The 15,590-nt window shown below is 46.3% G+C and overlaps 1 protein-coding gene across 1 annotated transcript in view; it reads left to right on the plus strand.

Annotated features, from left to right (window-relative positions):
* Positions 1–15,590, plus strand: part of LOC139444896 (Fanconi anemia group D2 protein-like) — a 55,975-nt gene that overhangs the window by 27,384 nt on the left and 13,001 nt on the right. The window contains exons 26-36 of the mRNA XM_071225902.1: positions 4,655–4,763; positions 5,238–5,355; positions 5,998–6,064; positions 6,572–6,669; positions 8,227–8,308; positions 8,871–8,987; positions 10,343–10,471; positions 13,075–13,193; positions 13,619–13,735; positions 15,011–15,138; positions 15,361–15,460. Coding sequence (XP_071082003.1) covers positions 4,655–4,763; positions 5,238–5,355; positions 5,998–6,064; positions 6,572–6,669; positions 8,227–8,308; positions 8,871–8,987; positions 10,343–10,471; positions 13,075–13,193; positions 13,619–13,735; positions 15,011–15,138; positions 15,361–15,460 — 1,184 coding nt within the window. The remainder of the gene's footprint in view (positions 1–4,654; positions 4,764–5,237; positions 5,356–5,997; positions 6,065–6,571; positions 6,670–8,226; positions 8,309–8,870; positions 8,988–10,342; positions 10,472–13,074; positions 13,194–13,618; positions 13,736–15,010; positions 15,139–15,360; positions 15,461–15,590) is intronic.

Consider the following 15,590-nt stretch of genomic DNA (forward strand, 5'->3'; position numbering starts at 1 on the left):
ACTCCAGACTTACTGGGAGAATTGGGAACAAGTGTTCGACGACCCGTGGGTGGTCAACACGATTCGGTACGGCTATCGGCTTGATCTCAAAGCGAATCCGGCGCTCACCGTTGCCCCGTTGGCAGGTTTCGATGCGGAAACCGATCTTCCCATCCTCGCCGATGCCATCGGCAGGTTGGTGGAGAAGGGGGATATTTCTCGTTCCCAAGTAGGACAGTGCCGAACTCAGAATGATTCACACGTCCGCTCCCTGGCTGTTCACCCGGTTAACCACCCCCATAGTGGGGTTCCTCCACAGGAGGGGTGTCCGGTACTTCGCGTACCTGGACGACTCGCTAGTAGCAAATCGAATGACGGACACCCTGTCACGCCATCTTGTTTTCGCACGTCGGCTCTTGGAGCAATTTGGGTGGATTATCAATCTCCCCAAGAGCGAGTTAACCCCTTCTCTGAACTTGCTGTTCATCGGAGGTCGGTTCAACACGGTGTCCCATCGCCTCTTTGTCCCCCCAGACCGGTGGCACAAGATTCAGGCGATGATTGCAAAAGTCTTAGCGGTGCAACAGACTGTTCACTTTTGGGAACAGCTGTTAGGGCTACTTGTATCAGCCCAGGCCTGCACCGAACGGGGTCGTCTCCAACTCCGCCCGCTGCAACGGTTTTTAATCCAGTTGTTAGCAACGGAGGTGAACAGTGCGACCGTCGCCCTCCCGGATCGGCTCCGACCGCATCTGGAGTGGTGGACGCTCCCTTACAATGTCTTATCAGGAGTCTCTATGCGGCCCTACCGGGCCACGTTGAACCTGTATACAGACGCCTCTCTAGTGGGCTGGGGCGCCCATCTAGAGGGGGTGGTGAGCTCGGGGCTGTGGTGCGTAGACGGACTAGGTCTTCACATCAATTGTCTCGAGTTCAAGGCAGTGATCAACGCAGTCAATCACTGGAAGCATCGTCTCGTCGACGCCCGGCTCATGCTGGCGATCGACAACACGACGGTAGTGTCCTATGTGAACAAACTGGGGGGAACCCACAGTCACTCGCTACTCGATCTCACGTTCGAGTTTTACGCTCTGGTGGACAGTGTCCCGTGCCAGATACGCGCCCATCACATCCCAGGTGTGCGGTACGTACTGGCCGATGCTCTATCGAGGCCTCAGGATCCGAGCCCCACAGAGTGGATGCTGAACCCAGTAGTGTTTCAGTGGCTGTGCGAACGTTTGGGTCGTCCGATGGTCGACCTGTTCGCAACGCGGTTCAACAATCAACTCCCGTTGTTTGTATCACCAGTCCCGGACCCGAGGGCCATCGATCACGATGCTCTCGCGTTAGACTGGACGGGCTTGGACGCTTATGCTTACCCGCCGACAGCGTTGATACCACACATTCTAAGCCGGCTCCGAGGAGTTCGCTGTCGAATGTTACTGATCGCGCCCATGTGGCCGAACAGATCGTGGTACCCCGACTTGCTGACCCAGGTCACGCAGTCGCCACTTCCACTGCCTGTGAGGCCGAGAATCGGGCAAACGGAGAGAGAATTCACTGTAAGATCACTCAAAGAAATCTTACATCCTGCTGATACTGAGGACAGAGCGCTGTGTCCGGTTAGGGCCCTTAAGTATTATCTTAAGGCTTCGAATGAACGTAGACAAGGGCGTGACCGTCTGTTCATATCGTGTAACCCTAATCGCACGGTTGACATAACTCGCAACTCGATTGCGTTGTGGCTTCGTTCTGTCATCAATCTGGCGTACCGGTCTCGGGGGTTACCGGTAGCGGGGTCAAACCCGCACGAGATCAGGGCGCTAGCAGCAACATTTGCCCTACACTCGAATATCTCTGTTCGCAGAATATTACGAGGTTGTTACTGGCGTTCTGACTCGGTTTTTGCCAATCATTACCTCAAACAGGTCGCTGATGCCGTCGTGAAGAGTGTGCACCGTCTTGGCCCGCGGATCGCGGCGCAAGCGGGCACCTAAGGGGTGTGCCCAGCGCAATTCCGAACTCCTCAGGCGTCAGACCTTGCACGGTGGTCAATCTGGGTCTACTCCAATGTTCCCACTGCCGTGGGTACTGGAGTTGGGGTCCCGCAAACCAGCGCACTCACACCACAGGTGAGGGCGGCTTTTTGTGTGCTTTGTCCTTATTTGTATTTTGACAATTATGTATTTAATTGTCTGTCGTGTATCCCAACCTTGTGATGCATGCTTACAAATACTGGAATTAGGTCACGCGCCTAATGCATACTTTAAGTAGGCTTGCTCTGGGATATACGGTCTGAATGAAATTAATTTCCCTCTTTTCGACTGTTTAACCTGATCTAAGATTCAGCTCACGCGGATACAGTGTTCTCATCCGCTGCGGCGATGAAATACCTATCCAGTGGGGCCGTTTGGAGTCACCAATCGTTTTGGCAATGGCGATTGAGCCTTACGGTATGCGCTTGACAGTGCTTTGGTATTCCTATAGGGTAACGCCTAGGTAGGTGCATGCGCATCGAGTGCTTCCGCCTTGGTGTTTACTTCCGCTGGTCGGAAGGAACGCTAGCAGTCAGGATTCGGGTTGTAGGTGCTCCCCACCGCCTACTGTGGTAGTCAGCCTCGGTATAACAGTGGTAACGTATTACTTAATGTAATTTGTAGAATTTTCCTATTCGGAATATTCTATAAGTAATACGTTACCACTGGGCTGCTGCCCGCCCGTCCGTCCCCCGAGCACTTGCTCTCGCAAGAGACAAGAGTGAAGGGTGTCACATGGCAGCTAGGTGGCTACGCACGTGCTGCATGAGGTAATTGAGATCTCTGTGGTAGATTTCGCTATAGCAGCAGTTGTGGGAGACAACAGCCTCGGTATAACAGTGGTAACGTATTACTTATAGAATATTCCGAATAGGAAAATTCTACAATTTCTTTATCTAAGATATAAACAAAAACGTTACTGTTAACATCTTTTATAACAGTTAACCGAAAGCATTGCACAGATTCTAGCCACTGTAATCTCCTGTACTGAGGAAGGACGGTTTCACAGACACTGCATACACATGTCACATGCATTAAGGATGCTGCACTTTAAACAAAATAAGCCTTGTTTTTAAGCAGACCCTGCGTAATGAGGGCTGTGCAATGGGGGCTGTGTAATGGGGGCTGCATAATGGGGGCTGCGTAATGGGGGCTGTGTAATGTGATTGGTTGGATTTTAGCTCCACCGCCCCTGCAGTTGGTTTTCTCAACTATGTGCTTATTACAGATGATATGTAGATGTTGTTTGTAACACAACCATAGTTGTGATTGAATGAGTTGGGCATGAAAAAACTTGTGTGCTGGATTTCTTTATTAATGCTTGGAATTTGACAGAACATTAGCGTGCATGTCCTCTGAGACGGGAAAGATCAAAGGTTTTTGCAATGAGTAAGATGAATTCGAACTAACTCAGCACTTATGATATGTCATGATTGTGTCAAATCGCTTTGGAGGTCATGAACTCATGAAATGACTTTGGTCAAGGGTGCTCAGCAATTTTGATTTGCATTTGATGAAACTTTATATACAGGTCATGATTGGTCAAGGTCATAAAACCGGAAGTGCTCATAACTTTTGTAACAGCGGTATCACGTCTATGTGGAATGACGACAAATACTTGTAGGGGTTTCATTGGATTTCGTTTGTTCTATAGGGGATGTGGAGATCCCACCACGATACGGATAAGGATTAATACCCTAATACTTAATAGAATAAGGTTGAATTAGAATCTATAATTAAACATTATTACATTTACTGTATACCATGAGCATGAATTTAAGCATATATTATCAGATCAACCATCAGAATATGATTACAGCTACAAATCCCATTTATATGATAAACATCAAAGTATAACAATATATATTAGTCAGGTTGGGACTTGAGCTGTTTAGGGTTCATGAGATAGTGGAAGTCGAGGTAATATGGAAGCTCTTTTAGTTGGTTGAATTATGGGTTGAAATCAACAAAAACTATTACTAGAACTAACTCGGCAATAAACGCTTTTATGGAGTATGACTGATTACAGCTTATGATCAGAGTCAACATTTGAACTGGCTTAAACTAAGCTTAACTTATAAACTAAACAAGAACAACCAATTACGACAATGAGGAACTAATCATGAAAACTAATTAATCTAAACTAATTAATCTAAACTAACTAGTCTAACATAACAGGTTATAGCATATGCTAGCAAAGTATGATGGCAGCAGGCAATACAAAGTGCTGTAAATACTAAAACCAGTCACAGACTGGTCAATCACGGAACAAACATGTTTTCCGCACAATTAATAAATGTGAACATCACAATCATAGTTGTATACTAACATGGACTTATAATATTATGTGTAAATCATCAATGCACGAAATCTTCAGAAACAATCTAACAGCACTAAACAGCATTGTGTCTCCTATACTTTGACAGGAACTAAATCACTAGGATTACTCAATGTAGATTTATGGTGTGCTCATTATTCAAAGATGTGTTCGTGCCTCATTGTACTTTGATTGATGTATTCCTGCACCTGTAAGGTAGGACAAGATTAACAAGTGTTATGCTTGGAAGTGTTTGAAGACAGTGTGAAACTATGTGTAAAGCTATACACGGGTTTAGCCTGAATGCTTGTTTCCTTGTCAGCTGGCCAACTGCTTTGCTACACAAACGTCGCCGGAGATGAAGGGCAAGGTCATCATGAGGCTGCAGAACATCACAGAGGTGCAGAACACCCTGGAGAGATTGCTGGCCGGTACGTACGGTTCTGTGGAAGTCATACAAAGAGTGAATATGCTATATTGAAAGATAGAATACAAAATTGTGTTTATAATTGAAAAAGATTTATCAAGGTGTTCTCAAAGGCAGATATTCAGCATCAGGTCTACAGCAAATGTCTGATATAATTCCCAAATTGAAATTAAAATTTCACAATTCAAGATTTTATTGAAGGAAATGTTTTAGCATTGCAAATGGGACTTGTCTCTGTTACCAGGACCAATACCAACTTTAATACTCAGTTTTACAATATTGCATTATTTCAATGTTAAAATACCTTTAAATATTAGAACAGAACGTCTTTATTTACAAATGTCCAATATGGTGTTTTTTCCCACTTGCCTGACATTGGCATTAAAGACTTAATTTTCTGTGCTGGAAAAGCAACTGCACTTGTCTTTAGTTTGGAATAAAAATGAAAAACATACTCAATGCTGCATGTGATTTACAGTTACCCCAGGGTTCAGACCTCCAGTTGCAAACTTTGACCTTGAAGAGACCCAGCAGGTGGAGCCCAGCAGTTCTCGTGGAGCAGACGGCAAGAAGAAAGGGAGGAAACCAGGGAAGAAGTAAGACATGCATTTGTGTCACTGAAACAGCTCAGCAAAGACTGAACAAAATGCTCTGTAGCTCTAGGTAGGAGACAGATCAAATTTAGGTCATTTTACTTGAAAATGAAGGAAATTTTATGTTGCTTCTGCTTGTCATTTATATCAGAAATTGAACTTTGAATCCTTGATTGCTCGTTATGTTGGTGATGATTATAATGATGATGAGGGTAATGTTGGCGTGAAAGTCATGAACTTTGAAGAGGCGGTGGGGTAGCCTAGTGGTTAAAAGTGTTTGCTGAATATTTCAGTTCGATTCCCAACATGGGTACAATGTGTGAAGCCCGTTCTCTGGTATTCCCCGCCATGAAATTGCTGGAATATTGCTAAAAGTAGCGTAAAACAATACTCACTCCCCCATTAACTGTGTTGAGATAATTATAGGTAGAATCTGCAGTTCTAGGTAATTCAGAGGCTGAATGTTTGGCAGAACATGACAGGAACAGCACTCAGATGCGTGTCTGCTGGGAAGACTTGTCCGAATTCATCCTGCATGCTGCTATTTGGTCATGTGAACAATGATCCAGTAAAGAAAATAGTCCAGTCTTCTTCCTTTGTACACTGTATTGTGCAAAATGAGTTGATGTCATTGATGTGTTACAGGAAACAGTCCGAGAAGGAGAATCTTTCAGCCGACTTGGACGAGAACAGCCGAGATTCCACACAGTCTGTGAGTTTGCCGTGGTAGCTTTGTCCTTATCAGGGGCGGTGGGGTAGGCTAGTGGTTAAAGCATTTGCTCATCACGTCGAAGACCCGGGTTCGATTCCCGACATGGGCACAACCTGTGAAGTCCATTTCTGGTGTCCCCCGCTGTGATTTGCTGGAATATTGCTAAAAGCGGCGTAAAACCAAACACACTCACTCACTAGTCATGTGGGACATTCTCATGTTCAGTAGTGGTGGGTTTACAAACAAGTTGGGTGTCACATCGTTGAGATTACCCTACATGGGGTGGAGACACTGATTTGGATGCAGATAGTTTCACCTCGTCACAACCCGTTTGCCTGATTTCCTTATATGAAGTGACAATTTTCCAGTTAACTGAAGCATTGTGGCGATGTCCTGTCTTCACTTGAACATACCTACTTGAGGTTTCCATTCTAACAAAGTACTTTATGGTAAAGTATAGTTATAGTGTGTTGTGACCTTCTGCTGTAGCTGACTGTTTGTTTCCAGGAGACCCAGAAGCCGAGCCAGTCAGGGGGTACACAGCTGAAGGAGGGGGACAAGGAGGAGAAGATGGTCAGTCTGTCCACCTACACACAGTACTTCAGGTCAGTCTGTCCACCTACACACAGTACTTCAGGTCAGTCTGTCCACCGACACACGGTACTTCAGGTCAGTCTGTCCACCTACACACAGTACTTCAGGTCAGTCTGTCCACCGACACACAGTACTTCAGGTCAGTCTGTCCACTGACACACAGTACTTCAGGTCAGTCTGTCCACCTACACACAGTACTTCAGGTCAGTCTGTCCACCTACACACAGTACTTCAGGTCAGTCTGTCCACCGACACACGGTACTTCAGCTCAGTCTGTCCACCTACACACAGTACTTCAGGTCAGTCTGTCCACCTACACACAGTACTTCAGCTCAGTCTGTCCACCGACACACAGTACTTCAGCTCAGTCTGTCCACTGACACACAGTACTTCAGGTCAGTCTGTCCACCTACACACAGTACTTCAGGTCAGTCTGTCCACCTACACACAGTACTTCAGCTCAGTCTGTCCACTGACACACAGTACTTCAGGTCAGTCTGTCCACCTACACACAGTACTTCAGGTCAGTGAATCCATCTACACGCAGTACTTCAGGTCAGTCTGTCCACTGACACACAGTACTTCAGGTCAGTGAATCCATCTACACGCAGTACTTCAGGTCAGTCTGTCCATCTACACACAGTACTTCAGGTCAGTGAATCCACCTACACACAGTACTTCAGGTCAGTCTGTCCACAGACACACAGTACTTCAGGTCAGTCTGTCCATCTACACACAGTACTTCAGGTCAGTCTGTCCACCTACACACAGTACTTCAGGTCAGTCTGTCCACCTACACACAGTACTTCAGGTCAGTGAATCCACCTACACGCAGTACTTCAGGTCAGTGAATCCACCTACACACAGTACTTCAGGTCAGTCTGTCCACCTACACACAGTACTTCAGGTCAGTCTGTCCATCTACACACAGTACTTCAGGTCAGTCTGTCCACCTACACACAGTACTTCAGGTCAGTCTGTCCACCTACACACAGTACTTCAGGTCAGTCTGTCCACCGACACACAGTACTTCAGGTCAGTGAATCCGTCTACACACAGTACTTCAGGTCAGTCTGTCCACCTACACACAGTACTTCAGGTCAGTCTGTCCACCTACACACAGTACTTCAGGTCAGTCTGTCCACCTACACACAGTACTTCAGGTCAGTCTGTCCACCTACACACAGTACTTCAGGTCAGTCTGTCCACCTACACACAGTACTTCAGGTCAGTCTGTCCACCGACACACAGTACTTCAGGTCAGTCTGTCCACCGACACACAGTACTTCAGGTCAGTCTGTCCACCGACACACAGTACTTCAGGTCAGTCTGTCCACCGACACACAGTACTTCAGATCAGTCTGTCCACCTACACACAGTACTTCAGGTCAGTCTGTCCACCGACACACAGTACTTCAGGTCTGTGAAACCACCTACACACAGAACTTCAGTTGCGTTTTCTAATATATTAGATTATTTTTCAGCCCTTCATATTTCTCCGGTTGACCTGCCATGTTCTGATGTAAATAGCATCTACTTTTAAAGACTAGTTCTGTTTCTCCTTGTAGGGAGCTGGATGTTAGTGTGTTCACCATCCTGAGCACGGGCCTCATCACCAAGGCAGCCCTTGACTCTGAGATGAACACAAAGGTACGAGTTGATCAGTTTTACATTCACTGCATTTGATGTTGGGATTTTTGGGACAGACATCATTCCTAGTACATCGTACTTATGGTAAGAGGTGACTGAAAAAGGGATTTGCTTGCAGCAATAGGTAGTATATTGATGTTGACCACATTATTCCCAGCAGTGACTGAGTGAGTGAGTTTGGTTTAACTCCGCAGTTTTCCAGTTATATCACGGCGTGTCAGCTTAATGTGGGAGGAAAGCCCGAAGTGATGCAGGTCTCAGATGTTTACCACTTCAGTGAAACCCACGAGCATGGATATGATGCTGACAAACCTAGAAACATAATTGGGGCGAACCAGGATTCGAACCCACAATCATAGGTTTCTGGCGTGCCCAAGGGACGCAACTCTGCACAGCGAATCGCGGCACCTTAGACGACTTATTTCCAGCAGCGCTGACAGTGTGTCATCATAAATGATTACCAATTGGTAATAAACTTTGTTTTCATCACACCTGGATCTTTACGTGAATCTTGATCCTGCCTGTACTGATATGTGTAGCTCACTTTGTGTGTGTCTTGCAGGCAACGGAAGATCTTCAGATACAGCCACCACAGTTGGAATTCCTGTTGAAGGACTTGACCAGAAAGCTTGACCACTCGCTGCTAGCCTCGGCTGCTAAACGCAGGACCTTCCTGAAGGTGAGTGCACATACTTCGTCCATCAGATGAAAGTCTGGGAACTGGGCCATGATAGAATAGGTCCCCATTATTCTATTGCTTGTTGTGGCAGCCGACTAAATTAGTTGGTTGGTTGGTTTGTTGTTTAACGCCGCACTCAGCTATATGAAGGTGGTCTGTAAATACTCGAGACTGGACCAGACAATCCAGTGATTGACATCATGAGCATCGATCCATGCAAATGGGATACGATTACATGCATCAACCAAGTCATTGAGGTGGTAAGGCTTAATGCCTTGGTTGATTTTGTGTACACAGATGTTGGGGGATGTTGTTCATTATTTTGCCCAGTAGTTTATCTGGCCCTTACTTTATTATTTACTTGATAGAGCTGAAACAATCATGACTGCAGCAAAAAATATGTATATTGCTGTAATAGACTTTAAGGGCAAGGTGTCATAACACATGTGAGAACAGTGCAGGATTTTGTAAGTATGGCTATGGTAAGCCAGGATAAGTTGGGTTGTGACCGGACAGTTAACCCTAATGACTTTGTATGAGGTTCACCCACTGGCGTGTAATACGATGAAATGTGCGCGTTCTGTCTCGGCACACAAGTTCTAGTTCTAGAGTTCAATACCACATGATGATGTGAGGTACCCGATGCCTGTGGAAACAGTAACTGCACATTTATAGATAACAACAATGCTTTTGTCACAAGCTATACTTTCTGCTCTGATGCCTTTTAGCGTAAACACAGACAGAGGTCGCAATGCCAGCTTTTGACAGTGCTTGAGATGTATATGTATGTTCTTTCTCCATGTATTTTATGACATTATAGGCCAATTCTCGTGACTGAGAATGGTCATGTTTACCCATCTTTGACATGTTTATTTGTTTGTAATCAACTTCTATCAAACAACTTATAGAGAATTCTGGTATTGACTTGTCACACCGACCTCTTAATAGTTTCATGAGCAATATGGTTGTCCACAGGAGCGTAGTCAAGTTCTTCGTTATGACCTGCAGATGCACAACATGGGTACACCCTCTCTACCTGTAACAAACCAAATATGTTTGCCCAAATTCTGTGCTCAGCCATCTTGTCTCAAACATGTTTTGTAAGTTGGTTCAACTTATCCTGGATTACCAGTACCAGTCATATTGCTGTACAACTTCTAAAGAGGTGGAAAACTTGTTCACTGCCATACTCACTTGCTGTCTCACTCACAACAGGTGCTGACTGACACCAACTAGGGTACTACATGGCACTATGGAGATACAGGTCCTCATCATTGATGAATACTTGTGGCTGTTGTTATTTGTATGAAGCTGAAAGAGAAAATAAGGTTTTTGTTTATCCCTGTTTTGTTTAGACCAAGGCTGACAAGAGTGTCGGATTCTCTCACCTGGACCAGTACACAGCCACCGAGATTGCAACCAACATGATCCATCTGTTGCCGCCTCTGTGTGAGCACCTTGAGGGCACCAGTGGGTTCTTCCAGGTAGGTCTACTGAGGGGAGGGGGCACCAGTTGGTTCTTCCAGGTAGGTCTACTGAGGGGAGGGGGCACCAGTGGGTTTTTCCAGGTAGGTCTACTGAGGGGCACCAGTTGGTTCTTCCAGTTAGGTCTACTGAGGGGAGGGGGCACCAGTGCATTCTTCCAGGTAGGTCTACTGAGGGGCACCAGTTGGTTCTTCCAGGTAGGTCTACTGAGGGGAGAGGGCACCAGTGCATTCTTCCAGGTAGGTCTACTGAGGGGCACCAGTTGGTTCTTCCAGGTAGGTCTACTGAGGGGAGGGGGCACCAATGGGTTCTTCCAGGTAGGTCTACTGAGGGGAGGGGTCACCAGTTGGTCCTTCCAGGTAGGTCTACTGAGGGGAAGGGGGGTACCAGTTGGTTCTTCCAGGTAGGTATACTGAGGGGAGGGGGCACCAGTGCGTTCTTCCAGATAGGCCTACGGAGGGGCACCAGTGCGTTCTTCAAGGTAGGTCTACTGAGGGGAGGGGTCACCAGTTGGTCCTTCCAGGTAGGTCTACTGAGGGGAAGGGGGGGTACCAGTTGGTTCTTCCAGGTAGGTCTACTGAGAGGAGGGGGCACCAGTGCGTTCTTCCAGATAGGCCTACTGAGGGGCACCAGTGCGTTCTTCCAGGTAGGTCTACTGAGGGGCACCAGTTGGTTCTTCCAGGTAGGTCTACTGAGGGGAGGGGGCACCAGTTGGTTCTTCCAGGTAGGTCTACTGAGGGGAGGGGGCACCAGTTGGTTCTTCCAGGTAGGTCTACTGAGGGGAGGGGGTCACCAGTTGGTTCTTCCAGGTAGGTCTACTGAGGGGAGGGGGCACCAGTTGGTTCTTCCAGGTAGGTCTACTGAGGGGAGGGGGCACCAGTGCGTTCTTCCAGGTAGGTCTACTGAGGGGAGGGGCACCAGTTGGTTCTTCCAGGTAGGTCTACTGAGGGGAGGGGACACCAGTTGGTTCTTCCAGGTAGGTCTACTGAGGGGAGGGGGCACCAGTTGGTTCTTCCAGGTAGGTCTACTGAGGGGAGGGGGCACCAGTTGGTTCTTCCAGGTAGGTCTACTGAGGGGAGGGGACACCAGTTGGTTCTTCCAGGTAGGTCTACTGAGGGGAGGGGGCACCAGTGCGTTCTTCCAGGTAGGTCTACTGAGGGGAGGGGCACCAGTTGGTTCTTCCAGGTAGGTCTACTGAGGGGAGGGGGTCACCAGTTGGTTCTTCCAGGTAGGTCTACTGAGGGGAGGGGACACCAGTTGGTTCTTCCAGGTAGGTCTACTGAGGGAAGGGGGGACCAGTGCGTTCTTCCAGGTAGGTCTACTGAGGGGCACCAGTGCGTTCTTCCAGGTAGGTCTACTGAGGGGAGGGGTCACCAGTTGGTTCTTCCAGGTAGGTCTACTGAGGGGCACCAGTGGGTTCTTCCAGGTAGGTCTACTGAGGGGAGGGGGCACCAGTTGGTTCTTCCAGGTAGGTCTACTGAGGGGAGGGGGCACCAGGTGGTTCTTCCAGGTAGGTCTACTGAGGGGCACCAGTGGGTTCTTCCAGGTAGGTCCACTGAGGGGAGGGGGCACCAGTGGGTTCTTCCAGGTAGGTCTACTGAGGGGAGGGGACACCAGTTGGTTCTTCCAGGTAGGTCTACTGAGGGGCACCAGTGGGTTCTTCCAGGTAGGTCTACTGAGGGGAGGGGACACCAGTGGGTTCTTCCAGGTAGGTCTACTGAGGGGAGGGGGCACCAGTGCATTCTTCCAGGTAGGTCTACTGAGAGGAGGGGTACCAGTTGGTTCTTCCAGGTAGGTCTACTGAGGGGAGGGGTACCAGTGGGTCCTTCCAGGTAGGTCTACTGAGGGGAGGGGGCACCAGTGCATTCTTCCAGGTAGGTCTACTGAGGGGAGGGGACACCAGTTGGTTCGTCCAGGTAGGTCTACTGAGGGGAGGGGACACCAGTGGGTTCTTCCAGGTAGGTCTACTGAGGGGAGGGGGCACCAGTGCATTCTTCCAGGTAGGTCTACTGAGGGGAGGGGTACCAGTTGGTTCTTCCAGGTAGGTCTACTGAGAGGAGGGGGCACCAGTTGGTTCTTCCAGGTAGGCATACTGAGGGGAGGGGTACCAGTGGGTCCTTCCAGGTAGGTCTACTGAGGGGAGGGGACACCAGTTGGTTCGTCCAGGTAGGTCTACTGAGGGGAGGGGGCACCAGTTGGTTCTTCCAGGTAGGTCTACTGAGGGGCACCAGTTGGTTCTTCCAGGTAGGTCTACTGAGGGGAGGGGGGTACCAGTTGGTTCTTCCAGGTAGGTCTACTGAGGGGAGGGGGCACCAGTGCGTTCTTTCAGATAGGTCTACTGAGAGGAGGGGGCACCAGTTGGTTCTTCCAGGTAGGTCTACTGAGGGGATTGTGTAAGAGATGTGGCTTACAACTTCCATCTTACAACATGGACATATTATGAAAGTAATTGCACAAAGTTTGTTTTCTTGAACTGGAGCAACCCCATTTGATAATCATTGTAACTTTTGGAATATTAGATTCTGAATTCCAGTGCACAGATTTCAGAGAGGAGCACATGTAGGTATCCCAGCTATGATGTTTGTGCTGCTTGTGTGTTCAGACCCTGATATCGGAGAATGACGGCTTGCTGGATGGCCCGGGCAGCAACTCCCCGGAGGCCATGTTGATGGGATCCTGCTTAAAACTCCTGCTGCAGGCACTGCTGTCTCTGTTCTCATGGTAACCAACAACCCTATATGACTTTCCTACTTGGTACCCATGTATGACTAGAAAAGCCTTTGGAGTAGACCAAAATGAGGTTGAAAAAAATATATCCTTCTGTATGAAGAGTATGATGTTTAGTCATGTTGGTATGTTTAAAGTAACATGTATTTACATGGAGAAGAGATAAGAGGTTTGTACTGGCCAGAGACTACATACAATATGTTTGATCCATTATCACTTAAAGTTGACTTTCATTTGGTATGATTAACTTTGTGTTTATTATATTTATTCAGTCAGTTGAATTTGTGAACCTACACATTATGAAAGTATAACCTGAAATAAAGGGTTTTTTTTGGTAGAAGTGTTTTGACACTTGTTCTTGACTTGTATGTTGATTTACTGGTACAGGCCTAGATATCAGTGGCATATTCTTCTTCCAGGAATGGTTTTGTGATGGCTGAGAACCGGCAGCTGTTGAAGGATGGACTGAACATCCTGGTGTCCCGCATCAAGACCAGCAGCAGCAGCTCTCAGTCCTCCTTCCATGACCTTGTCAGGTGAAAAGTGTTTGCCATATTTTGAATTTTTACCTTGATTTTACCTTTGCACTTCGACCATATGACCCGTGAAGATCTGGGGTAGGATAAGTCTTCAGCAACCCATGCTTGCCGTAAAAAGCGATTATGTTTGTCGTAAGAGGCAACTAACGGGATTGGATGGTCAGGCTCGCTGACTTGGTTGATGCGTGTCATTGTTTCCCAATTGTGTGGATCGATGCTCATGATGTCAATCACTGGATTATCTGGTCCAGACTTTATTATCTACAGACCGCTGTCATATAGCTGGGCTATTGCTGAGTGCTGCATTAAACAACAAACAAACCAAACAAAAAATCTTTGACCATACTGCAAGGTGAAACTCCTTTTGGCCATCACTCAGCCATGTTTGTTGTTTGTGTGGTACATGTGTAGTTAGTTGGGCTCAACACTATGTTCTGTTTCTTGCCATATTTGAGATTTTGACCTTTATTTTACCTTTATACTTTGACAAAGCTGATAAATTCTCTGGAAATATATTTTGTCACATTGTAAACATTATTTCCTCTGAAACCACTGAACCAATGAAGCAGAAATATCACTTTCTTATCCTCACTAATTAGGAAACCTTTTTTTCTCTCCAGAATTTTGATCCAATTTTCAATATAGCAGATTCATCAGCCATATTGAAATAGCTATCAATGGTCATTACTCAGTCATTTTTGTAAAGAATGGAATTTAGCTCTTGAGTAGCTAGTACTGTGACTCAGTATTTATGTTCCATCAGATAATTTTTCAATACTTTACATTTTGAAACTGGACATTCCTCATGATTTTTTGTTCAGAATGCAATTATTTTTAGTATTTGTTTAGGTTCAACACACATGTCCTTATTTTTACAGTATTTAAAATTTTGAAATTGCTTTGAGGATGCTCTTAAATTCTGTTATGGGGCCTATTTGGATGAGAGAGCTGAACATTGCTGGTATGTTTCTTGTAATGATGACATCATATTTTGTTCAAATCATCAGATTTTATTGTTAGTATTCAGTCATGCTGACATGTTTAGCCTTCTAGGTTTGCATGCAGTACATGTGTGGTGTGCTGATACATCCTCATGACCGGTTGACCTCCATGAAATGTGATAACTCACTTCTGATATTGTGTAGAAATGTTTGCTCAGACAGATTGCTGTGTCGTTTCCTCTTCAGTCCTCAAATATAGTGTTGCATCTACTGTATGAAGATGTATGTAGTTTTCTGCCATAGACTTGACTGTACAATGCCTCTGTTATAGGGGAGCCTTCAATTACTGCCAGAACTTTGCTGCTACAGTGTCGAATCTCCCTGCGGCGGTGACGCTGCTGAGACTGTTGATGGCACTGGTGGAGAAGACAGCCTTACCAGAGCTTAGTGGAAAAGTTGGTGAGGGCATTGGGATGTATTTTCTTGTTAGTATCACTGACCAGAAATTTTAAAAAACATATCTGAAAATCAAAAAACGTTTTTCATCAATTGGTAAGATATATAAGAGTGGGATGGGATAATTTAGTAATTACTGTTATCACAATATCATGTTGTTATTGCAGAGTGCATATGAATGAGTTTGTGTGATAGTATTAACATAAGTTTTCATCTCTCTTGTAGCTGAGCTTGCTGAGGAGTTTCTGAAACGGGAATGGTTCAGCTCGGATGGCCAGAGAGAGAAGGGAGCCAAACACAACGAACAATTACAGATTGTCATCAAGTAAGTCAACACAACAAAACATGCATCTATTGTTAAAATCCATTCAATTTGTCAACCTTCTCCCTTATCAACAAGCTTGAAAATTCACATCCTCATCATGTTGATTTTAGGATCAAATGTTGTCAGCATT

This window comes from Haliotis cracherodii, unplaced genomic scaffold, assembly GCF_022045235.1.
Source record: "Haliotis cracherodii isolate W230 unplaced genomic scaffold, xgHalCrac1.p SCAF_6, whole genome shotgun sequence".
In the NCBI taxonomy this organism is placed as follows: Eukaryota; Metazoa; Mollusca; class Gastropoda; order Lepetellida; family Haliotidae; genus Haliotis; species Haliotis cracherodii.